We start from the raw sequence: 27,816 nt of genomic DNA on the forward strand, positions 1-27,816 counted from the left end.
TGTTCTTCTTGGGATGTGTGAATTTAATATGAGTGTGTAACAAATGTTATTACTATTTAAATACATTGTGGTCTATTATCATTACTAAGCTTTCAAAATTCATAAACATTTACAATTAAGTTTATTTAAATTGAGCATTGAAATATTGATAGTACAAAAATACACAATAAAATTGAAATTATGTAACACAAATTGTAATATATAGTAAACTAAATTGTTTTTTATTAGTAAACTCTATTACTTAATCAATTTTACCCAGCTAACTCTGAATAAATTCCTCCAATAGCATTGACGACTTTGTTTCAGGTTTTGGGTCTCGGCACTGCCAAGCCTTTATGACATTTCTATGTATGGTTCTTGCTTACTCGATGCGGGTCAACCTCTCTGTAGGCATTGTGGCCATGACAGACAGCAAGGGCTCCAATCCGGACTTCATGGTAATTGATTCAGGTACTATGATACTATAATTAAAGGTTAAATATCTTAAAAGTGTTTTTTAAACTTTTTATTTATTTCTTCTTTTAGAAATTTCAAAATGTATTGATTTTGGAGTTTTAAGAGAAATGCCCATGCGTGGCTTTCAGAATTTGATCTACTTGAATGAACATGACACCACACTAAAATATATAACTCTTGCTTTGTAATAGGCGAACAATAAGTGTTCTAAGTATTAATATTGTGTATAAATACAGGTACAAGCGGACAACATATAAGTGTTCTTGAGACACACGTTACTGTTACAACTAAAGAGATATTTCCAGTTAATAATTGTGTATTACAGTTAGTTAGGTATTTTTTAATCCAATTTTTATTTTGTACATTGAAAATTGTGTAGTAGCCTATTTGTTTAGAGAGCCCAACTTTTCCGATCTGGTTCTGATTCTAATGTGCCAAAATCCACTTATAAACTCATCTAATTTTCATTAAGAGTTCAAAAGCCTCCTATAGGTACTGATGCAAGACAAGAGATGCAAGTTTTCCAGCTTCTAGACATCCTCAGTCGACTAACACAAGCCAGATTAACATTGTGAACATTCTGTCACTTTTGGAGGCTTTAGAGGTCAAGAATTTCTGAGTTACCTCATTGAGCGAGCTGAATTTCTTCGGCCTAGTTCTCCTTCCAATTTATTACAATTTCTTGAGTACTCATCATCACCATCCTCTACAGGTGTGTTAGACACCCACCAGAGAGACCTGATACAAGTTTCCTACTTGTCTACTTGTGAAAGCTGTGATAGCTGGTAAACATCCTTTACTTCCCTATCATACAGTTTCTTAACAAATTTTAACTCCCACAAGAGTTATTTATCTAGACAGGTTAGAGCCAGGCAGGATCCTGCAGGGGAAGACTATTCTTCCCACGTTACATACTTGAAATTTAGTAACTTGTTAGAAAAAAATATTGCCATCTCTCATATTCAATTCTTGACAGATGTGAATTGGTTATTCTAAGCCTAAACGTAATTTAAAAAATGTTAAGCAATTGGTTACCATTCCATTTTTTGAAAGTAGAACCTTCCGAACACTGTGTAAGTTTTCCATGAGTAGTTTGTTGTAATGCTTATTTTAGTTATAGAACCATTAGATTTATTGAAAGAGAGAAATATTTTGTTCTGCAGGTTCTACCATGGAGCACAACTCGACAAGGTATCATCCTGAGTTCATTCTTCTGGGGTTACCTGATCACCCAAATCCCGGCAGGTCACATGGCACGCAAGTTTGGCCCTAAGTACTTACTGTTCGGCGCGATGTTGGTGTGCTCTGTGTTCACACTGCTGAGTCCGTTCATAGCAGAGAACTGTAGTTGGATGTACTTTTGCCTGACCAGGGTGGTTCAAGGACTTGCCCAGGTAACAGGATTCTCAATATTGGATCAATTTTGAAATGATAATTTTTTCAAAAGCACAATGAATAGTAATAGTACCACTGTTGCATATTTTTGATCCTGAGATCAATTTGTTTTGGGGATTCCCTGATCAGTTGGTATATTCTCTGCACAGCAAAACATATAGAGTGCCTATCGGAGATTGAGAAAAACAGAGACCAACTCTCCTCAAACATCTAAAATTAAATCTTATTTTAACTAACAGTTTTAGTATTAAATCAAAGTTATTATAATGATAAAAATCACAGAAAACATTCATAAAAAGATGATTACAGCCATATGTTGGGATATTGTATTTAACGTCACATGAATGTTAAGGCAGTTAGTAATACTGCACACTGATATTAAATAATCCTCTATAGTCTAGTAGTACATCAATTGGTAATGAGCTATAATCTTACTGCTTATAGTCAGTTTTAAGTAGGGTTAACTTTTTTGGTAGATTTTGTATATAAAATTAGCATTTTACAATTTTCTTCATGGCAGCACAGAAGATTTCTACATAACTTCATCAAATATGACTGAACATATAAATATCTCTGCTAAATTCATTTGCTAGTTTGGTATTCAAATTTATTGTAATATGGTGGCCGTTCCATTTCGAACGTTGTTAGTAACGTTTTACAAATTTATAAATATATATGTTATTGTCAAATGCAACTTTTTATACGGTTTATATTTAGTTTGTGTTAGATTTAAGTAAATTACTAACATTTTTTCAATAGAAGTATCTTTTAAAGTAGAAAAATTAGTTTTTTTTCTTTTAAAGTAACTTGTTTTATATTGTTGGTTATAAATTATATTACTATAAAACACAGCATAACCATAAAGCATGAGTAAAGTTTGCAAAATTTAGAATAAAAAAGAACGTAGTTTGTAGTAATTCTGTAACCTATTGTCATGTGAACCTTTAAGTGAGTATGTAAAAGTGAATATGTTGTCATGCATAAATTAAATTGGAGTGTAATGTTTATTGTGTTGGCTGCAATTGAGCAGAGCTGGAGGAGAATCGACCATGTCTTGAAATGCTAGATCCGGGAGTATGAGAACAGATTTTTCATATTTATACTGGAGTTGTAGGGGAATCTGTCATGTTCTGATATGCTGGACACGGTAATGCTAAGGGTTAAGATTATTTTTCTGGAGACAAGAAATATAGAAAAGTTTTGGCATTTAAATTAGTATTGGAGGGCATATTGTAATCAGATCCACTGAAAAACTGATGATTAAAGATAAAGATATGAAACGTTGAAGAAGTAATTTCCATAAATCATAAAAAAACTAAGTTTTCTCAAGTCTTAACTCGTCTACAATAAATACATGTTGTATAAAATCACATTTTTATCTTGGGTAGTTTTTCCTTGGAATCATTACAAAATTGCTCAAAATTCCGACTATAGCTACCTATAATTCTTGTGAAGTCTTTACAAAACCTTAAAAATATGTTATTTTAGTCTTCAAAAAAGTTATTAAGAATCAAAAAATCTAACCAAACTAATTGTTTCTTAAATATTTAAATGTTTAAAATATGCCTTAACCCTTTGCAATCAGGAGACCACTAATGTGGCCAAAACTTATCTCTCGCTCAGCTCGGATGGAGTCTCAGGTGGTTGTCCTCTCAGTTTGCTGGGCCACATAGTGGCCGGCTGTGTTCTGCGTCACCACTTGGGGCTTGTGTAACCATGTATGTCACTTTTACTTAGATTTAAATAGCAGTATTTGACCTTCGGCTCTTTAAATGACAACATTTTCAGATTATTTACAAAGTTTATTAGTTTCACGATTAAAACTTTATCAATTGGTTATCAATTATTTGCTTTTAATCGAACCAAGTAATATGTAGTTTAAGTTCGGTTTTAAAAATATTTTTATTTGCAGAATAAAAATACATTTAGTCTCAAGTATATCAAGAGAATATAAACTTCCATATTTTGAGCTTCGTTTCCACGAAATGCATTAGCATTTTAATACATTCATAGGATATACAGGGTGGCGCAGAGAAACGGCAAATTTTTAAACAATCATAATAAACCAATGAATTGTACAAACAACTTTTTAATGCTTAAAATGTGTTAGGCAAGAGTGGAAATTACATGAGAAATGTTAGAAATAACAATAAAGTTAAAGTCCCTTTTTAAAAATAGCATCAGTTAAGTGCTGTCCATTGCGCCTAACAAATTCATTCAATCGATTTCGAAACTTATCATTGTCCGATGCAATGCGTTCTCTGGGATGTTGGCGACGTGTTCTTCAATCTGAGTCTTGAGCTCAAAAAGATTTCTTGGCCTAGTCTGGTACACAACGCTCTTTAGATGTCCCCATAGAAAGAAGTCGCATACTGAGAGGTCTGGAGACCGTGGAGGCCAAGTGACATTAGGGTTCCTTGAAATTATGCGCTCCCCAAACAAACGCCTCAGTGCTGTCTTTGACAGATTGGCAGTGTGTGAGGTGGCTCCATCCTGTTGAAATGTCAATATCTGAAAAAGCATTAAGCCGTGGAGCAAAAAATGTCTCCAGCATATAAATGCAACGTTCAGATGTGATAGTTACAGTGGAACCATTACCATCCTCAAAGAAGTAAGGTCCAATTATCCCTCGACAAGACACTGCACACCATAAAGTAACTTTAAGGCTGTGTAACGGACATTGATGAAGTTCACCAGGATTTCTGCGAGCCCAGTAACGCATGTTCTGTTTATTGACATGCCCATTTAAATGAAATTGGGCCTCATGAGACATGCAACATAGAGATTTTAGCAGCTTTGACCCAGAAAAAGTTGTAAGCGAGATAGCGGCTTGTGACTGGGATGATATATTGAACGAACAAGACGTTGTTATTGTGGAGGCATGGATAACAAATAATATTAGGAAAGTATATGACAAAAATGCCCCTGTAGTATGTAAGAAAGTGTCCAAGAAAAAAGCCCCATGGCGAAACGATGACATCCAAAAGATGACGAAGGTATAGACAGGCATATAGATGACTGGGAGAGATACAGAGAAATAAGAAACCGATTGAATAATATGATCAGAATGGCAAAAAAGAGATTTTTTTCTGATAAGCTTTCCTCTTCCAAAAATCCAAAGGAATTCTGGACATGCCTTAAGAAAAATGATATTGTAGAAACAAGGGTTTACTCGAACATTCCACCTGAACTTAAAGCGCATGAGATCAATGAATACTTTATAAACATGGGAGCTGGCCCGAAGATTGATAAAAGCGTATGGGAATTTTTTGCAACCAATGGCCGAGAAGAAATCAGAGATAAATTTAAGTTTTACGCTGTCAGTAAAAGAGACGTTATTTCGGCAATGAATGAAATAAAATCTAAAGCTGTGGGCAGCGATGAAATTTCGATTGACATGATCAAGTCAGTGAGCCCCTACGCAGTCAAAGCCATTACACACACCTGGTAAACGTTTCCCTAGTTGGCAGCGTGTTTCCAAAGTCATGGAAAACAAGTATTGTTTGGCCAATACCGAAAGGGCAAGCTGCCAATCAGGTAGACCAGCTAAGGCCAATTTCAATACTCCCAGCCATGTCTAAGATACTGGAAAAGATTGCCATTCGACAAATAGACAGTTTTATGAAAACATCAGATATTTTACCGAAGCTGCAATCGGGCTTCAGGCGCAATCATAGTACATGTACAGCCCTGACAAATCTTTTCGGTGATATTATTGACGCCAAAGACATGGGTAAATATAACTCCAATGTTAAGTTGGATTACCATGAGATGCTTTTAGCAAAGATGAGCTATTATGGCTTTGACTTGAGCGTAGTCAATTGGATAAGGTCATACTTAGACTCCAGGCTGCAGGTGACGCGTTTAGGGAGTGAAACGTCAACCCCGCTTGTGAAGTATCGTGGCATTCCTCAAGGTAGTTGCCTAGGGCCTATTCTGTTCAATATGTACACAGCCGATATGCCAAGCTGTGTGCAAAATTGCACAGTTCATTTGTGTGCTGACGACTCGCAGCTGCATTTGTCTTATGAGCCATCGCAGATGGTGTCAGCCATTGATATGATCAATGTCGACCTTGAAAAAATATTGGGGTGGTCAATGGCGAATGGGCTGAAACTAAACATAGGCAAGTGCACTGTGTTGCATACGGCGCCACACAACATTGTGCAGTCCCTCAGTGAAAGAGGAGTGATGGTGAGGCTTGATGGCCAGAGTTTGGCCTGTATTTGATAGGGCGAGGACTCTTGGCGTTGTGCTAGACAGCGGCCTCACTTTCTCTGACCATGTCACGCATGCCTGTCAGCGAGCACTCGGTAGACTGAGGGGACTCTACAGATTTAGAGATCTTCTGCCTGAGTCTGCGAAGCTACATATAATGCAGTCACTAGTCCTGTCCGTTTTCACCTATTGTTTCCCAGCCTACGGGAATAGCATTTTTGGAGAAGACATGCATCGCATTCAAAAGTTGCAAAACTCTGCAATCCATTTCATTTTTAATTTGAAACGATTTGAGAATGTCTCTCCTTACAGAGATGCCGCTGGGATGATGTCGGTAGAGACCGTCTGCAGGGTCATGACGTGCTGCATGGTCCACAAGGCTCTTGTTAATCAGGAGCCTCAGTACCTTAGTGAGCTCTCATTTCGGGATGAGGTCTCTCAGCGCAGAACCTGCCATGGGAATCTTCTTCACTTTTCCTAAGTTAGGCTGGAGTTGGGAAGGAGGAGCTTCTCTTATTTCGGCCCGAAATTGTACAACGACCTCCCACCAAACGTGAAACAATGTTCAATAGCTACATTTAAGAATAAGATGAGGCAGAATTTGCTTAATGTATAGATTTTCTTTATTTATTTGTATTTCATTTTCATGTATATGTTGTATGTGACGATAGTTGTTCTGAAAAGCAGTTGTTCTGTATGTAACTGAGAAACGCTTGATGAAAATAAAGACAACATTATTATTATTATCCAAAGATTTTCAAGGAAATTTGCGTCCTCATTGATTTTAGTCAGTTGCTGTTCACAAAATTGTAAGCGTAATTCACCGTCATTTGGTTTTAGAGCTTGAACAATCTGAAGATTGTAAACCTGCAGGCCGTGCAATATTCTTTGCACACTCCGATGCTCAAGTCAATGATGAGGCGATTTTTTCGTATAGAACGACGCAGACTCCTTTCCACTGTGACTCGCACTGCATTAACATTTTCTGGGGTTCGAACAGTCACTATACGCCCAGGAGGTTTTTTCTTTAAGATCGAACCAGTCTCTTCAAAATTCCGAACCCATGACGATATGGCATGTGAAGAAGGAACTCGACCGCGCGGGAGAAATATCATAATGCCGTCGGAACACTTGTTGTGCAGCTGTTACACTGTCACCACTTTTGTTATACGCCCTCACGGCAACGGCACGCTCCGCACCACTCCACTGCTCCATGCTTAAATGACCGTTACTACTTGGCGTCATGACTTCTGTCCCCCACTCCTACGAGACTTACAGGTGTACCAACAACAACTTCAAAATTTCCCGTTTCTCTGCGCCACCCTGTACTATAGCAGCTACAGTAACACTGACACTCGAATAAAAAACAATTTGAATGATGATTTCTAAAGTATGTGCTGTAAATAGAGAAATGTTAATAAAATTACTTACTATTTGCCTGAGGGATTACAGCAATTTCCAACCACAACTGAATAAGAATTGAATTTTATAACTGCACAGTAATGTGAGCCACATGTCGTGCTGAATGGCGAAACAGTAAGTGCCACTAAGTGTGGCCCGCCAAGCTGAGGGACAGGACGTGGTCATAAATAAATGACCTGACGCAGAGAACACCCATGGACCCATTGTGGCCAGGCGATCTGAGAGAGCAATCATATCAATTTAATGCAGGTCGGAAAGGGTTAAATTATATACACAAAATAGTCATTAATCATATATATATATTGACCAAATAAATAAATAATATTTTCAGGGATTTTTCTTTCCCTGTGTCAACACCCACATGGCGAAATGGGCACCACCACCAGAAAGAAGTAGAATATTCTCTTTTGTTTTTGGAGGTAAGTTTTAGTTCTGTATTTACTCATATAATACAGTATTATACTTATTTTTAATTATTTGTTTTTGTAATTAGCAGTACCAATGTCATTGTCTAATTGATTTAGTTGAAATCTTGTTTCATGTAGATAAATTAGTAGAGCCAATTTCTAGTTTATTACTATATAAAATACATTGAAAAATATCATCATGGATGTTATGTCGTTTGTGGTAAACGTCGACGTAACCTCGCGAAGCACGATGTTAGCACTACTGTATGTCTGGCTTACATCGCTTAGCGCCCTAGTCAACCAAGTGATTTAGAAGAAATCATTTCTTTTGAAAGACTTTCTTCTTACAATAGTATAACTGGCATTTAGATAGCAAACAAAGATCATTTTATGATGACAATGAATTTTTGGATAAGACTTTGGATTGGATAACATTTAAATTTTAACTTGTTTTTGATTTAAGAATGCAATGCTCAACACTCTCATAAAATTCTTTATTCACAAAACATCAAGAGTTGTGAAGGCATCATTTATGGATATCGATATTAATATGAATTAAAGTCATAATTGTTTCAGTTGGTATCATGAATCATGATGTAGATAATCTTGCAGTGAGGAGAAAGGTCTCTGTGATGGTGTGTCATCGAGCTTTCTCTTGAGTATCTTCCTTTAGAGGTTTCTTATTTCAGCTGGTAAATGGTTTGACAATTTTGAGCTGATGGCTTCTTTTTGAATAATGAGAGGTGGTATGTAAGAAGGGTTTACTCGGATCTGTGCTGGGTGCCATATCCATGCAGATCATGATGGCAGGGCAATTCTTTACTATCAGCATATAGGTGCACAATTGACAAAAAGATTATGCAAGGAGAATTGTTAATATCTTGATGTCATCTAGCCCCATGTTGTTTGCCCTGGTTTTTATGCTCATACAAGTCTACAGATGGCACCACAACAGGTCTACGGCCTAGTTAACCAGCGAGAGGTAGTTGATGCCACGTAACGACACAAATACGTAAAATAAGTACTTTAGACTGAATAAAATAATGTGAGTGTCAACAAAATTTAATCACAACTAATTTATAATTCATTGTGGTTAGCTCAGGATGGATTATAATGACTATAAATACAATAGGTTATATCCTAACATCAATTTAATCCAAATTCTTTTGGTCTTAATGGTTATGGTGACATGTTTCGAAGATTAACTTTCATTGTCAGACCTCAGTAGCCATGGTCTTGTCCAATACACCACAAACCTGCTTATTAGTTTTGAATTGACGGTAGGGTATAACCTATTATAATTTTAGACAAGTAATTTAACATATAAGGTGTAATATGTAATTTGAAAACTAGGTAATTTTCATGGCAATATTGATACAACCATGTTTATGTTGTATTTGATTTAACGCTAGATTGAGCTATCTACAATTGCAGGATTGTTGCATCATCTGTTAAATAGAAGTGTATTATATCATAAGTTTTATCTTGTAATCTTCATTTAAACTTTTTTATTGTTCAACTAGGTTTATATTTCATATTATTATGTTTCTCTGAATATTGAATTTTATGTTTAATGGCAATAAAGAACGTTATGTCAATTCTCTCAGTGCTGAAACTGAAAAATTATACACCAAGAAAATCCAGGTCAAATGATGAATAAGCATGTGCTTACTTGATTTCTTCGGCTTTGCATATCCTTATTATTTTACTGCTATAAAGTTCATTAACTCAGTGATAAGAAATTAGCAAAAAATTCTATACAGACATCTCAGAGATAAAAATCTAAATTACTTGAATTTTATACGAGTTCTTCTCCAAGTCAAATTAACACACTTTGGTGCATCATCAATTAACATATGTCCAACTACAGAAGTTGTCAATCTGTAACTGTTTCTTCTTTGAGACATATGAGAGGTATCATCCATAAAATGGAATATAAACTGTTTCAGCAGTATTCATAATTTTGTTTTCTAACAAACTAAATTAATGTATACACAGCTACTAATGAGACATACAGCACTCTTGAAAAAGACCAATTGCAAAAGACCTTACCTAGTTCATTCCGTTTACGGAAAAACCAAAGTGACTGTAAAATTTGTGTAGTAGTTTTTTCTTGATGTTGAAACGTGAAGGCTTACAAATTAATGATGTTTAACACAAGGTTGTGCCAACTACTTCCTTAAGAGCACTTTCAAATCCAGCTATCATACTAAAACTATTTAATTTTATTTGAGCATCCTCCAAAGCCACTTAAAATGGTTTGTTATGCTGTAGATATCTGCAGTCATTCAGGAAAAAACCCTTTTTGTATTTATTGGTTTGTTTCACTTTTGTCTATCACTATTAAATTAACCCAACATATAAAAAACAATTTGAAGTGTGTTTGTAAATGTTATTAGTCATATCCTTCTATATATCTCTCTACTGTGTATAAATGAGTGTAGAGTGTGTATTTTCCTTAAAATGTGACACCCTGAAAGAGAATTTTTAAACTAGCTGTGACTTTTGAGTTTTGGTTACAATTAAAGTTGAGTAGCATACTGGTGAAACATTGTCATTTTATCGTTTCCTAATGAAGTATTCTTGATCCTCCAATTTTTTTTAAATAACTATAGAACTTAAAGGACATATATTATGAATTTAATCATAATGTTTACAGTCTATACAATTCTGTCTACTGGAGACATTGTCAATACTAAATGTAACTTTTTAATTGTTTTCTATGTAGGCACCCAGTTTGGTACTGTGGTCACGCTGTTCGTAGCCGGGTATCTGGCTGCAGGTCCATGGGGTTGGCCCAGTATCTTTTACAGCACTGGACTGTGTGGTGTGTTGTGGGCAGTGGCCTGGCTATTTTTAGGTGCCAATTCCCCGGACACCCATCCTTCCATCAGTGACAACGAGCGGGAATACATCAAGGCAGCCCTTGTTAGCAGCTCAGATCAAAGCAGTGTAAGTAATTAAAATATATTTTTTCTGTCTACTTAAAGCTCAATATGTATAGAAAGTATCGCCAAATTATTCTTTACACTAATATCCTGTTGTCAGTTTGGGAAATCCAAAACTGAAGAATATGTGCTTAGAAAATATAACTAAGTAGTCATGAAAATTCAAATGATTCAAACACAAGGTCTAAAATAACTAAAAGCATTTCTTTTTTAAAGTTGAAACAACTTTCATGGTGCCAGATGGGGATGAAAATATAATTAAAAACCTTTATTCTCACATACAATCCATGTTGAGTTTTTTCTATTTAGGACAAAAAGATGAGGAAACCCCTCATAGCACCATAGATGAGTGACAGGATATGCAGGATGGGTGAGATTGGTGTTAGGGTCCATCTCCAGTCAAGATCACATGAGGAGGGTTAATGTGTATTATTTCAATAATTTTAACTTGAAAGAAGGGGGGCCGTGCTATGTTCTTAACTCTTTCCAGTCAAGTCAGGCGAGGAAAGTCAAACTCCTTCATGTTTAGGATCTTAAAAGCCTTTACATTTAAGGGAGCTCCACCCACTGTGACAGTCAGCTAGATTTATCGATTACGAGTCAAATGGTCTAGCAAGCCTTTCAGGGGAAAGGCATGTCTCCAACTTCAGTAAATTTCTGGATCATCCATTTTTTAAATGCTCATGTTTTGATTGAAAGTGATCTACCAGCTATGTTCTGGTCAACCTTCCTCAACATGAACCCACAAAATAATCAAACGTGTGAGGCTTGTGATAAAACCGGACAATCGCTTAGCAGTGCACTAGATGGAGGAAGATTGGGGTGTATCAAGTCCTAAATTCTGTCTGAGGAATTAGGTTTGAAAACGAGTGAATGTGAATTTCATCCGAAAATTGCTCATAAACAGGAATGGAAATCGCACAAGACATGTATGAAACCATAACAAACAACTCTGACGTCTGGCTGTTCCCGAAATTGAAGGCAGAACTTGTAAAATACTGAGGGTAGATTTTACAACTTATTTCTCAAAGTGAAAAGTTCGCTTGAAGAAGTAAATTATGTCCAATGGAAAGTACTTTAAAGAAGCTAAAGTTTGGTTCTGATCAGTAAGCTAGTTTTTCGGAAATATCTAAATTTTCAATTGTGGTCCTGCTTTTCCCCACATGGTCACTCAGTAATATTGTGTTTTTCATTTATCATGATAAACTTTTAGATTTTTCCTTTATAAACTATTTACACCACAGTCTGATCTAATCTAATAGCATAACTCATCCAAACCTAACTGACATAGCTATTGTTATCAATCAAGGTTAGGTTAGGTAGTGTCTATAAAATTAAAAGTGGTAGGCTATATATAGAGTGAGTTTTATGTCCTGGCACACCTGGATATAATTTAAACGGCCCGAGATATCTATGTGAAACCTTGACCCTACCTTAATAGGTAGGGTCTATAATTAGCATATTTTTTTAATTTTTCAAGTTGTTGTAAAATTTTGCCCCCCTTTTCTAAAGGGGGGTGAAGGGGGGCAACTAAACATTTTCAAATACAAACCCCTATCATGTGACCCCTCATTTTAAAGGGGAATAAAAAAATAAACCCAATAATCCAAACTAGAGGTCTCTACATTTATTTTAACAGATTTTATGAGAAATTTACAATAATAAAATCAGTAACTGTCTTGTCCTGTTTATCGTAACATGAGTCAACACTAACGCAAATTCTAAAAACAGTTACTTGTTTTAATGTAGCAGGTGTTCAAACTGTTCACCTTCGGCTGTTTGACAATGTGCTAGACGTGTGTAAAAACTTGAGACATGATAGGGGTTTGTATTTGAAAATGTGTTAGTTGCTCCCCTTTACTCAACTGTAAATTTGTCATAAAATCTGTTAAAATAAACGTAGAGACCTCTAGTTTGCATTATTGGATTTATTTTTTTATTCACTTTAAAATGAGGGGTCACATGATAGGGGTTTGTATTTGAAAATGTTTAGTTGCCCCCCTTTACCCCCCTTTAGAAAAGGGGGGCAAAATTTTCAACAACTTGAAAAATTAAAAAAATATGTTATAATAGGTAGGGTCAAGGTTTCACATATATATCTCGGGCTGTTTAATTTATATCCAGGTGTGCCAGGACATAAAACTCACTCTGTATATATAATGGAAAATGTCTATGCTTTTTACAAGCACTAGAGTTACAAATTTTGTACATATGCTATAGGAAATAAACACAAAGGCTGCTTGATGTTTCTTACAAAACTTTTGCAATTTATTTATTTACCGCAGTAAGGCTAATGATCTCTAATATAGAACAATTTATTGAACAAATTGAAATCAAAGCTTTTTTCCTGGCTTTCAGCTTTGCAAACTTGTTTATAATGTCAGAAAAGTCTGTACCGAAAGTTAAGTTTTTTTCACAACACAACAATATTAGAGAATTTTGTTTCTCTTGTTAAATAGTTTTTCTCTTCACATTCTTGACACAGGATTAACAGAAAACCCTCTTTCTGTAGTACAGTTAGTGATGGGTAAAAATCCTGAATGACACTTCAAGATTGGGAAATCTAGTTTACAGATAATTTTTTGAAATGTAATCATATAAAATCATCAATATGATAAAAAAGAAAATGATTGAAAGAAATGATAGAACAACTCTCTATCCTACTAAATGTAAAGAATCCGAAAAATCGACAACAATTTAACTACAGAAATTACTAAAAGTTTAAAAAATCATGCCAATATTAATTTATCGTCAAATTCCAAAATTAAAGGAGGCCTACCCTACTAAAGGAGTCTAGATGTTCTATACAGATGGTTCATGCCTTGAATCTAGGGCAGGATTTGGTATTTACGGACCAGGAGTTGGGAAAACACACCACGGTCTTCCAAGCGGAAGTCATGGCAATAGAATTATGTGCCAGAAGACTCATACAAATGAGGCCAAAAGGAGCAGAATACTTAGTCCTATCTGACATCCAGGCTGCAGTAAAGGCACTTCACTCCAGTTCGTTTGACTCAAAAGCAGTTTGGGAATGCAAGAATGCTCTGGTAGAACTGGCGAAGAACAGAGTGACATTCAGTTGGGTGCCGGGCCTTGAGGCATTATGTGCCCCTGGGCATTCATGGAAACAAAAAAGCAGATACCCTTGCCAAAAAAGGTCCAGAATCCCTTATGGTAGAGCCTGAGCAAGGCTGTGGAGTAGCCTTCTCTTACAGCAAAGCTCTCGTAAATGATTGGGAAAAGAAGATTAGATCCAATAACTGGATTAGGGCCTCAGGATTAAGACAATAAAAAATGTTTATCTCTCCTTATGCTAAACGGTGAGCATCTCTCCTAGAACAAAGTAAGGAGGATATAAGATTTGTTGTAGGGATGCTGACAGAACATGGTCTCCTTAGAAAACATCTTATGAAGGTGGGTCTTAATCGGACTGATGAATGCAGATTCTGTTAAGAAGCAGAATAATTAGTGGAACATATGGCTAAACTGTTCTGCCATATCTAAAAGTAGGAACAAATTTCAAGGGGTATATCTTCTCAGTCCCAAGGACATCAGAGAACAGGAGCCCTCACATTTGATTGGCTTCTGTAAAAGTCTCAGATTTTGAGGGCACAAACATAAGTAAGGGAGGGGCAAAGGTCCTTTTAGGACTACGTGCAGGGACTACCGTCACTTTTCCTCAGAATAAATCGTTGTGGCAAGGTGCTTCAGCGAATGCACCAGTCTACCGATTTGGTGTTGCAGAACAGAAGATACAGTGCTGCCACTACAGCCATGTCGGTGTCGCCTTCACCAACACTTAACAATATTATGAGCGATAAAGTTATATGTAAAAAAACATAAGTTTGTGTTTTTAGTTTACGTGTACTTAATATAACTCCAGTTATTTTTTTAATGATTCATGTCGTCTATACTTTGAATATTATTTTAACGTACCTTTCTTTATTATTTAATAAATTTAATAATTTTTTCTTTAACCCCAAATTTTGCGTCCCCTAAAATTTTGGCACCCTGGGCAGATGTCCAGTGTGTGCATTTATAGCCCGGGGATGCAACTGAAAATTTACATGAGTCCTTGGTTAACATATCCCAAAGCTACATGCAGACCATAATAATTTATTTAAACACTATTTTCAATTTGTTTACATTTATAGTTTAAAAAGCCTAGAGTAAGCTTGATATAACACCACTTCTTACTTCAATCTTTTCTGCAACCCCTGTTGAGCGCAGTATAAAATATCCAGGTCAGAAAATTAAGGATTTAGTAAAAATATACTTTTAACTGTATGTTTTAGGCAACATCAATTATGCTCAGTACTGTAATGCAGATATCAAAGGCAAAACTTACTATCTAGCTTTTACTGTAAATTTAAATACAGTTATTAAGCTCATCTTAGTTGTTTTTTGACAGACGTAGACTCTTCGGACTTTTGTATTTGTGCAGTAGCGTAGCCAGAAATTTCGTTCGGGGGGGGGTCCGAAACCGGCGGATCCGGGGACGTTTTGTGTGTTATTTGCCAATGAGTTCACTGGTAAAAGGTAAATACCAAAAATATGGGCTTTAGTAACTACGCCTTATAGAAAGTGGAAAGATGTAATAGGCAAATTAAACTCTCACAGCAACTCTAGTACCACCAATTCTCTTGTATAGCTACAGAAACTTTACGAATTTCGATTTGGCCGAGTGTAGAAGGCACAAAGTGATGTTGGATTCACTGGATAAGAAAGAAAAGGAACCAAAAACAGATCTTCACTCAAGCGTATAATTGACTCAACTATATTCTGTGGAAAAAATGAAATACCCCTTCGGGGGACATTGGGCCACTGAGGGCCGAAAACCATTTAGAAAAGGAGGGAAATTTTCGAGCGTTGCTCGGGTACAGATCAAACTAACGGTCGGAAAATGCACCGGAAAAACAAAATAAAAAAATTAGAAGTTCGGCCACTTTGGATTTCACTAATTGAGGTATTTATGAATGAGTTATAATGACGATTTTTTTTGTATCATTACACTGTAGACGAGTATATAATTATCGGAAAAAATCACTTTCGGTCGGAAATAAAATACACCTGAAAAACTCTAATGATTAGAACTTCAACTACTTCGGACTTCGGTTCTTGGAGGTAAACGTGGTATTTTTTGATTGAGTTAGAACGACGATTTTGTTATCATTAAACTGTACTCGACTACCTATATAATTATCGAGAAAAAAATCACTTTCGGTCGGTAAATACCGAAGAAAAAGCTCTCTACTGATTCAAGTTTTGACGATTTTGGATTTCATTGGTTGAGTGGTTGAGGTAAAAGTGGTACTTAGGATTATGTTAGGACGGTGATTTTAGGTATTAATTCAACGCCGACTAATACATATATAATTATCGAGAAAGAAACAAAAAAATAATCACTTCCGATCGGAATATACTAAGGAAAATGAAATAACACCTCGGTCAGTGAAATCCAAAGTAATCGGAACTTCGTATCAGTAGAGTTTTTTTCCGGTGTATTATCCGACCGGAAGTGATTTTTTCAATTTTTCTTCTATAATTATATAGGTGATAGTCGGCGTTCAATTGATACATAAAATCAATGTTCTAAAATAAATTCTAAGTACCACTTTTATCTCAATGACTCAACCAGTGAAATCCAAAATCGTCAAAATCTGAATCAGTAGAGCTTTTCCTTGGTATTTTTCCGACTGGAAAGTAATAATAATAATAAAATAATACTTTTTATTGTGTCAACAATTATAAAAATTGCATACAATCGTCAAATTAAATTATTTAGAAATATGTATATCTATTTAAAATTGCCCCCATTCCCGTTCATACACAGTCCACACTCATTCCTAAGACTCAGCCATACGTTTTAAAATCTTCTAAATTTTAACGACCAGAAATAGAGGATGATCCAATTACTTTAAATTTCATCCCAGCGGCTCATCATAAACTCTTGCACTGAATAGAACACCCTCGACACCAAAAAGTGTCTCAATCGAGCTTTAAATTTTGTTGGTTCATTCAAATTTTTGCATTTCAATCAGGGAGCTTGTTGATCAGCTTAACACCAACCTCAGATGGCAAACGTTTGAATGCGGCTGTTCTGTGCGGATGTAACCGAAGGTTGTCCCTGCCTTTTGTCCCTTTTGCCACGTCCCTGCCCCGGACCAACTCGCACTTAAATCGGCAGTACAGGGCAACATCGAGGATGTAGAGACAGGGCAAAGTTAGCAATCCAAGCTCCCTAAAGGCATCTCTGCATGAATTTCGGGATTTCAATTTTGAAATGATGCGGACAACTTTCTTTTGACTTCTAAATACTCGGTCAAATTTGTATTTAGGACAGCTGTCCCATAGCCTCAACTCGTACGTTAGATGGGGGTGTACAAGGCCGAAGTAGGCCATTTTTTAGTACATCCCGGGAGGAAAATTTTGACCGTAGAGCATAAATGCCTGGAGAAACCTTTGAGCAGGTTACTTTCAATGTGATCGTCCCAAGTCAGACTTCGTTCAAGGTACATTCCGAGGAACTTGTGGAATCAGTTCCTCTATCAGGACATCGTCGTCCGCCATCACAGCAGCGCCATCCTCAATCTCTCTTTGCCGCAAACAGAAATTTAGTGCATTTGATTTGGAGTTGTTGGTCCTCAGATTTAATTTAGAAAAAAATGGATACATGAATTCTAAAAAGGAAATGATTTCTAATTCATGTTTTGTTGGAGCTTTAATGCAGAGCGTTTGTATCGTCAGCATACTAGACCATTTTCCCTCTCAGGAGCGATGAGTTCAGCCTGCTGACGTACACAAGGAACAAGACTGGTCTAAGTATAGATCCCTGTGGACTCCATAGGAAAAAAGTCGCTAATTTAAAGTGATTTAATTGTTTTTTTCTCGATAATTATATATGTATTAGTCGGCGTTGAATTAATACCTAAAATCACCGTCCTAACATAATCCTAAGTACCACTTTTACCTCAACCCACTCAACCAATGAAATCCAAAATCGTCAAAACTTGAATCTGTAGAGAGCTTTTCTTCGGTATTTACCGACCGGAAGTGATTTTCTTTCTCGATAATTATATAGAGTAGGTTACAGTGTACAGTTTTAATGATAACAAAAATCGTCGTCCTAACTCAATCGAAAACACCACGTTTACCTCAATCACTGAAGTCCAAATTAGTTGAAGTTATAATCAGTAGAGTTTTTCAAGTGTATTTTCCGACCGAAAATGATTTTTTTTCGATAATTATATACACTTTTTTACAGTTTAATGACACCTAAAATCAACGTCGTAACTTAATTCTAAGCAGTCATTTTACGTCCCCAATACGAATTTGAACGAAAGTGGTCGCTAATTTAAACTGTTCGCCGTGTTACGGTCCAGGTTACTTTTGCGACGTCACGTGATTACAACTACCCTATACAAATACCGTGATTACACTACACTATCCGAAAGGCCGAGCCCAAAAGTATAGTTTGATACTTTATGATTTAAACGTAAGGACAATTTTATATTTTTTAAACAACGGTCACTTCAATCAATTTAATGTTTGTAGACAAGAGTAATGATCACTGTCCTTTTTTCCTCCTGCTCCATGCTTTATTTTTTTAATATGTCTTAAAATTTCGGGGGGGTCCGGACCCCCTGGACCCCCCTCTTCGCTACGCCACTGTATTTGTGTATATTTTCTTGTTGAGGGAAACAAGGTAGAATCAACTATGGCATAAACATAGACCTGAGTAATTTAAAATTGCCATAATTATACACTTTTTGACATATTTTCTTGATCATGGCAACTTGACAAACTCAACATTAATGCTGGAAATATAATTCACTCGAACCAGAAGTGGTCATTTGAAATTGTGTGCAAAGTTGCTGGTACCTGCTAGTTATTAATACAAATGATTAAACTGTTATACATCGATACAGACATTAATTTATTACACATAAAAAAATTTGATATTTATCTACACAGCTGACCATCATGTAGACCACAACGCACGAATTGTCTTCATTAATGGAACTGAGAATGCATTTGAAAACTACAATGGCATTTGCAATTAACTACAATATCTGTTCCAGACGATGCGAACTCCTTGGAGGGATATAGTGACCTCAGTGCCATTGTGGGCCTTGCTGATTGCTCATCTGGGTCAAAACTGGGGCTTCTGGATGTTGCTGACCATGCTCCCCAACTACCTGAGCCATGTCCTCGGTTTCAACATCAAGAGTGTACGCTGCGTTTTATCATAATTGATAAAGTTTTGTATAAAACAAATGAAATATTACTTCTTGTTAGATAACTCAGTTTTTGTTTTCCAACAACCATTTAGTATGTTATGTCTTGAATAAAATTATTAGTATGATATAACCTTATGTTATAACACAACGGTACTAGTCTTTTCTAACTTAACCCTAATTTACGGATGTATATGTTGAAGAAATTTGATATTAATTTGAAAAAAAGACCTGTATTAACTAGCTGGTTGATTATTGCTTTTGACGTTGTACTAAACTGGAAATGTGGTTTTTAATCTACAAGCCCATTGAAACCAAAGAATCAAGTTAAAAGTTAAAAATACTTGGACCAAATTCAATAAAGTTAAAAGAAGATGAAATCCCACTAGAGTGAAACACATGGTTTCAAACTGTGTTCATCAGAATGACAAAAAATAAAGAAAAAAATATGCTATTCCAAATTTATAGCATTAATGTCATTGATACAGACTTTCATATCAATCCTCAGCACTGAAAGGGTTAATTAAGAACAGAGGTGATATAAAAGATATTGTACAAAAATATTAATACAGTTTTTCCTAAGCCTATTTTTATTTGTCATTAATTTCAACTGGTAGCAAACTGATTTGCAACATAATTGAAATATAATTTCAGTTTCATTTGGATAAAATAGATGCTTTTGTTGAAATCTCAAAAAAATGTTACATATCTAATAAAATCTTTATTTGTAATATAATATGTATCTTCTTTTTTGTGAAGTATTTAAATGTAAATGCTCATTTACAACAATTAAGGATCTTATTTTATTTCACTAAACCAGAAAATAAAACAAAGGTGTTATGTTATCTTTCCAAAAATTAAAAAATAGAAATGTCAAATATAGATTGATCATTATGTTACTTGTGTGGATTTAGAATGTTTTCATAATATATGTTACATTATATAATTAAATGATTTACATTTTATTTACTTTGGCTTTGATTTAAGTTGTTTTTTTTAGAAGAATCTCTCAACTACAATGTGTTTTAGAGAATGTTTAGAATCTTGCAGAACTTATTAACAAGAAAAAATATGTGCCATATTCTAATTACTGACAGAATAAAATTATGATTTAAAGTTAATTAGTGATAATGTATCTTTATAAATTTGTCATTTATTTTACAGAACGGACTAATTTCATCTATACCATACATGGTGATGTGGGGTCTGACGATTGTGTTCTCTTGGATAGCTGACTACATCAACGAGAAGCGCCTGCTACCCCTCAATGTTTCCAGAAAGATGTGGAACACCATCGGTATAATACTTTCACCATTGTACTCATCCATTTATAGTAAAATGTTGAGCAAATAAGTAGACTCAAAGTTGCTGTGTCTGAGAGCTCTGTTAGCTGGAGCACGTAAAAAAATTAATTCTATTAAGGAAAGAAACAGGATTTTTTTGGACATTTGCCATTGTTCAGTGAAACAAAAATTCAGTAACACTACATTTTGAGATCTGCAACCTGATCTCTTCTTCAGGAGTCTTTTAAGGAGTCGATAAATAAATAGACTGCTAGCTCTTAGATGATTAAAGAGCGGTTGTTGGACAAACAGCTAAGAAATTTGCACGAGTTCTGTAAAATATGTTTAGTTCTTTCTAGTACGATAAAACCAAGCATTATGGTATACCTTTTGTCTAAAAACGTACTGTAACTTATTTTTTTTTTTTAATTTTTTCAAACTGAGAACAATTGAAGGTATTGATGATTTTTTTTCCATTTTGTGACTAGGACAATAATTTTATATTTATTATTCTGCATTCAGCAACTGGAATTTGTGGAGAGAACTTTGAATAAGTATTCTCAGAATTGTCAATGCTGATTAAAACTTCTTTGTTATTAAAACGTTTTTGATTGCATTTTGCCTTTTTCATAAAAAAAATTGGATACCAAATTGGAGATTGGATTTCGGACACTAGTCATATTTCAGGATGATCTTTATTTTCTGGAAGTCTGAATACCAATGTTAAGTTAATTTTTAGTAAAGTTAATACAGTGGTTCAGACATTCACATGCAATCACAGAATTTCCAAACCAAGATGGTGGACACTCAAGACTAAATAGACATGTGAAGATTTCAGTGGGTTAAACAAAAAATATACCTTCTAACTACTCACCATATGATCAATACAGCAGTAAGAAAGAATTTGTATCTACAAACAAATATTTTGTATAGTAAAATCACTGTCAACATTTACCAAATTACAAAGGTTACTTTTCTGAGAATTATTTCTAAAATGCAAAACTTGTATTGTAATATAAGAAAATCGTTAGTTTTTCTAAATAGAATTCTTTTACCACTGAAACTAAAAAATGTGGTATAATGAAGAACGGAAACAAGCCTGTTTAGTTACAGTTGTTGACAACACTGCTGCAGATGACTGTGCAAACATAGCACATTCCACAGCTGATGTACCACACAATACTGATGCAGTTACATCAGCAGACCTGTCAAGTGTTGACAGCAGTACAGACTGAATCTGTACTGTTGATGTTTAGATATGGCACTTGATTACCTATTGATCAAGTAACGTTATACAATCTTAATTTGACCTAGTGATTAAAAACAGATAACTGGAACCACCAACCCAGTGTAGTATTTCTTATCTCCGGTACATACCATAATATTGACATAAATACATTTTATTGCTATCATAATAACAAAGAAATTACTTTTAAATGCCCTCAAAATGTCCATGTGGCATATGTGCTACATGGGTCAAGCATTACTTATTGAAGCTTGTCATTATAAGATATCACATTACTGCCCTGGTTTTATTGTGCAACATCACATTTTACTATTATTGTTTCTGTAGTTCATTCTTAATTTTTTATTAGTTTTAGTTGTTAAATGGTAATAAAATTTATGTGTTGTATGTTTACAGCTGAGTTTCACTATTGTGAGCTTATGAAAAAAAAAAAAAAAAATAATAATACAGGGTCTCAGAAAAAGTATGCCGGGATTTTGAATGGCCGTTGCGAGTACGATGTTTACGGCACAACAGAAGGCACAGTATGTTTTGTGGCAGCTGTAGCCTTCGCTGATCCAAAGTATTAACAAGGTTAAACGAATTCAACTTTCCAATGCTACTTTACCAAGCACCAAAATGATGATGTGAGATTTATTCATTTATTGAATAAAAGTTTTACATTGTGTTTACATTCTTTAGCAGAGCTATAAACATAATAAACATGTGAATTGTCACAGTCAACAATAAATAAAAAGAATGAGAAATCAAAAGTACAAATTACACTTTTGCTCAAAAAAATTATTGAAGGCAAATAAGAAATATAAATAGATAAATTAAGTATTCAAGTACTCTTCAACAGAGTAATATGCTCGGTTTATGAGGTAGCATTTTAAGGAATTTTTGAATTAGATATTCATTTTTTAAAGATTCTGGCAATTTATTGTAAAATTTTAATGCAGAATAATACACCCCTTGCTCATAGAGTTTTAAAAACCGATGAACAGGATAGTGTAGTATCTGATTCCTTGTATTGTAAGGGTGCAATACTTGAATTTTATGGAACTGTTCACTATTAGATTTGTAAATTCTTAAAACTTACAAATCTTAAGTTTAATAGATTAAAAGTACAATTTGATCCTACACTATCCTCTTATCATGAATAAAATTTAGTTAGATTACCACTAAAGAAGCAATTTTAGACAGGTGAATGTTTATATGAAGTGATGAGTTTGTCATATAAAAATTGGCTTACGTGATGTTCCAGCACACTGGGGTGGTGCGGCAGCTCTCGTGGCATTGTCCCTGATCTCCACCAGTGTCACAGGAGCGGTCGTGCTTTTGACTGTCTCAGTGGCACTCAATGCTGGCGTTTACACGGGCTTCCTGACCAACCACCTGGACCTGTCACCCAACTTTGCTGGGCTGCTCATGGGCATCACCAACGGCATGTCCAACGTAACCTCTATCCTGAGCCCCATGATCACCGGCTTCATAGTTTCTGACCAGGTGTGCAACAAAAAAATTACGTTACAGACAAATTATGTTACAATTTGGACACGAAAAGTTTCAAAGATGCTGTGATTTTTGTTACACAAGGAAAAAATTCACTAGAATCCTTGTAAGCTTGAATCTGAATGTGGGAGTAATATTTAGATCTAAGTAGGTGGATGTTTTTGGAGGAGGGAGAAGGGTATGGGTATTTAAGAAGTAGACTGGTTATCCCGTTTTCCTCATCAGGTACTCGGAGCAACATTTGGCACTTTAAAACAGAGGATAATTCAAACCATAAATTAATCATTTTTATTTTATCTCAATTTTTTGTGAATTGCTATGCAGTCCATAAACTGCTTACACATAATGGGTTGAACATCATTTGACAAAACTTCATTTTTATTTTTAATACATACTATATTCAGGCGCATATTTAGATATGTGTTATTCTGTGCTCACGCACAGGGCAGAAAGATTTGGAGGGGAGCAAAGTTTTAAAATTTATACTCATAATAAAATATTTTCAAAGCATTACAATAATTATAAAGCGCTGTTATATTACTTATGAGTCATACAGGTATAAGATTGTCTTAAAAAGGGTTACGCTATACTTTTCTATTAAATAAACTATTTGTAAAGGGTCACGACCTGTTTGGCCTTCACCTTTACAGGTAAAAGTGTATGCCTCCATTCCATGCTCTGTTGCTTCGATTCGGGTGTGATTTGTGAAAGCCATATTTTCGTCTCCAGTTAAGAACTGATACAAGAAGCCGTCACCTTCTTTGTGATAACGAGTCAAGAACTTCATTGCACACTAAAATTTTGGTTTTTGTGCTTCTCTGTTAGGGGTTTCAGGACGCAACGGGAGCATAGTTTTCTGAACTTTAGGTGTTCAGAAACAATTTTGTAAAGTACTAATCTCGACACGTCAGGAAATTCGTTTGAGAGACCTGTTATTGTGAAGTGCCTGTTCTCACACCACCAAATCGTCTCTAACGAAAAAGGCCGACTGGAGCGGTCCTCATCATTGATTTGTTGTACCCACTTATGTACTTTGCTTTTACTCATAACAGTATCAATGTAATTTGCAAATCTGTTGATGAATTTTTGCAGCAGGCAGGTTCCTTACAGACAAAAACCGTATCACTGAGCGGACCTCACACACGGCAGGTGAGTTGAGATCTTAAACATTTTGAAAGCACAGAACACAACTGTACAGGTTAGCTACAGAGCTGACTGAAATCAAAAATCTACAAATTGAAACTGACATTGTTTAGGAGTTGCTCCTTACAGATAATAAAGGAACAAGCAAAATCTTTTACAGGAAAATAAAGAGCATGAGCTAAATTGGAAAACAAGTAAATTATTGGATAATACATGAAGAGAAATTTCACCAAAGAATAAAATGAGCTACTAAATGGAATAGTTAATGTAAAATTACTGTTGGTAGTAAAATAGTAATATGAACATAATTTATATTAAAATATTCAAGTGTTTGCAGATAGCCATGGGAAAAATCTGTTTAAAGTGCTTTCATTATATTTTACCAGCTGACTGCAGTTGTGTGGGACTGCAACTTTGGTTGCACCCATGGAATTTAGTGTCAGGAATGCAGAAGTAAAAAATTTGGAAAACCACTTTTTTCTGATACCTGTAACAAACAGTTTACATGTCAGAAAACCAACAAAGGGGCTATTGTTTATGGATCCTTACAAAATCTAGATTCCATGATAAACCAACAAGTGAAATATATGATATGACATTTGAAGAGCTAACTGAAGATTTTAGTAGTAAACAAATGAAGCACTTGATTTGTTCTCCAATGGGATGTGTGAGGGAGGATGTTCTGCCTAAACATTTTGTAGCAAACATATCACACTTTCAAAGAAAAACATGTGCTTCTATTATTGTAGTCACATACAAAGACAATTCAAGAAGATTACTGACTAATGGACTCTCAAATTTTGACTTTTTGTCGATTGAAACAAGCCATATGGGAACAGAGTATTGAATCTTAACATGACACAGCAAGATCAGATCTTGGTCCTCATCATTGAGCTCATACTGAAGCGGTCCAACCACAAGAAGAAACATCTTTAATTACTGATTCCTATCTTCAGAAGCTCTCCATGATTAATGACACCCTGTGGAAGATGTCCCCTCTGATAAAGTGAATAGCTCTACTGTATATACTTTAAAGTGCCAACCAACGACAATTGTATCATGCGCACAGATCAAAATGTATCTGGTGTAAATGAATCTTGTAAAGAGTATCAGACACTTTTAGTGAAATATCACATAAAAATAAAACAAAACACACTTTTCAAACACGGATAGTAAGTTTTTAGCTATAACTTGGCTCATCAACATATAAAAAAAGTGTAAATCATACATGTAGGTATGCAAAGTCTAAACAAAACCGTCTTGTAATTTGAAAATCTTGGATAAAAATATTTAATATTTAAAAATCACAAGTACCACTAGAAATAGTGAAAGTGAAATATCACATAAAAATAAAACAAAACACACTTTTCAAACACGGATAGTAAGTTTTTAGCTATAACTTGGCTCATCAACATATAAAAAAAGTGTAAATCATACATGTAGGTATGCAAAGTCTAAACAAAACCGTCTTGTAATTTGAAAATCTTGGATAAAAATATTTAATATTTAAAAATCACAAGTACCACTAGAAATTATCTTAGCAGAAATAAATCCCTTTGTATTAGTTCTAACAGACTATGTAATATGTAATATTGACAGATGAATTAGAAAGATTTAACTTAAATATTTATCATATTGTTTTGAATTATTCACATGTAACAGCAACATATAAAAAAAGTGTAAATCATACATGTAGGTACGCAAAGTCTAAACAAAACCGTCTTGTAATTTGAAAATCTTGCATAAAAATATTTAATATTTAAAAATCACAAGTACCACTAGAAATTATCTTAGCAGAAATAAATCCCTTTGTATTAGTTCTAACAGACTATGTAATATGTAATATTGACAGATGAATTAGAAAGATTTAAATTAAATATTTATCATATTGTTTTGAATTATTCACATGTAACAGCAACAGTAGGGAGAGAATTAATTCTGGCAAAATAGAATTTAAAAGGAAAAAATGTATACTTTGCAGCAATAGATCAGCTATGTGAGGATAAAAAATTTGAATGTTGTGTTTCAAAATTTAAAATTGGTAGCAGAGATACTTTATAGACAGGCGTATACAGGACCCCACATTTCAATAATAAGGCATTTTTAAATAGATTAAACAATCTAATTTAAATTGTTCAATATAAAAAGAATTATTTGGTTATACCGGTTGACAATCAATATGTTAAAAGAGTCTTCTTCTTCAAAATAATTTTAAAATATTTTAACTTATCATGTTACGCAAAATTTAATATATTTTCTAACAAGTCACTGTGAATGCTGCATGTTTATTTGGACAACTATTTAAGCATTACAAACAAGCAAAACGTAAATGTATCTGGAATAGCCAGAGCACTGTCTGATCATGATGGTCAAATTCTTGAATTAATATAATAGAATTCTATGGGCTACTTCAATTTTTTATTCCAAGAGTTCGAAAAGAAAAGACAAATTTATCTGTAATTGGTTAACTGATATGAAGGACAAACCTCAAACACATTTATGATTATCACCCTAAAGCTCTTCTGTCATCGATATCAAAAATTTTCACATTAATAATTTGAAAAGGATTTTTTTAACACTTTGAGTTATAGAAGGATTGTATTATGATAGAATATATGCAAGTTCAAGTGAAATACAACAAATCCGTTTTACTTATCGAGTATTAGAGGTCACTGTTGTACAAATTACCCACATTCAATGTTGTACAAGCTTTTAGAAAATTGGTTTTCAATTACCTAATTTCTGATAAATACACTCTTATAGAGCTTTCTGTGTTAGTGTTGTTCGATGTGACACATTACAAATTTGTTCCAATCTGGATCCAGTACTGGAATAAGTTTGTTAGTTGTTATTATAGGTCATAGTAATTCTTGGAAGGACAAAGATACATGAGAATAGGTTAAACGTTTAAGAATACCTAAATCAGATCACTTATTGTTCAATAATCTATGGCATTAATACATTATTCGGAAGTTTTAATAAAAATGTGTTGTTTCAGACGAGTAGAGATCAGTGGATGGTGGCCTTCTACATTTCAGCAGCCATATTCTTTGTAGGGAACTTGGTCTTCATTGTCTTTGGCTCAACAGACGTACAACCCTGGAACGACCCACTGCGAGAGGATTCAAAAAATGAGAAAGAAAATAAGTCTTCTGAAATATAAATATGTACATCTTAGGTGCCTTTTGAGAGGGATAAGAGCTATGAATGTGTAGGTACTTGTAAAATAATTTTTACGTAATTTTCCCAAACGAGTTGTGATTGCTAAAGAGCTTGTTTTAACCAAAGAGCTTTTAACGTTTTGTGATCCATGTCAAAGGTAGCATAACTTATTCAGAGTGCTTTATTGTGTAAAAATAAAAACTGTATAGCAAAATTTGTTATGTCTCTAATTAGATAAGGACTTAAAGAGTACCGGTATACAAAACTATGCTTTTAATAATTTTTTTGAAAACTTAAGGTGAAAGTAGATCCCCAATATGGATACGTTTGTTTTTACCCCATAGTTGGGACCATTTTTTTGTCAGTACGTAGAAGAAAATGGCTCAAATGTTAATTTTCAAAGTT

General features: G+C 34.7%; 1 protein-coding gene across 2 annotated transcripts; it reads left to right on the plus strand.

Moving 5' to 3' along the window:
* LOC124367470 (putative inorganic phosphate cotransporter) lies at window positions 1-27,816 on the plus strand. Of its 2 annotated transcripts, none has more exons than XM_046824306.1 (8): window positions 1-450; window positions 1,620-1,850; window positions 7,823-7,910; window positions 10,627-10,850; window positions 18,928-19,077; window positions 20,248-20,380; window positions 22,859-23,100; window positions 27,248-27,816. In XM_046824306.1, the coding sequence occupies exons 2-8, from the start codon at window positions 1,707-1,709 to the stop codon at window positions 27,410-27,412; spliced, it is 1,146 nt and encodes a 381-aa protein (XP_046680262.1). In that variant the 5' UTR covers window positions 1-450; window positions 1,620-1,706; the 3' UTR covers window positions 27,413-27,816. The 2 variants fall into 2 exon arrangements, with proteins under 2 accessions (XP_046680262.1, XP_046680261.1); XM_046824305.1 differs by having other exon boundaries at window positions 3-437.

Source organism: Homalodisca vitripennis, chromosome 8, assembly GCF_021130785.1.
Source record: "Homalodisca vitripennis isolate AUS2020 chromosome 8, UT_GWSS_2.1, whole genome shotgun sequence".
Lineage (NCBI taxonomy): Eukaryota > Metazoa > Arthropoda > Insecta > Hemiptera > Cicadellidae > Homalodisca > Homalodisca vitripennis.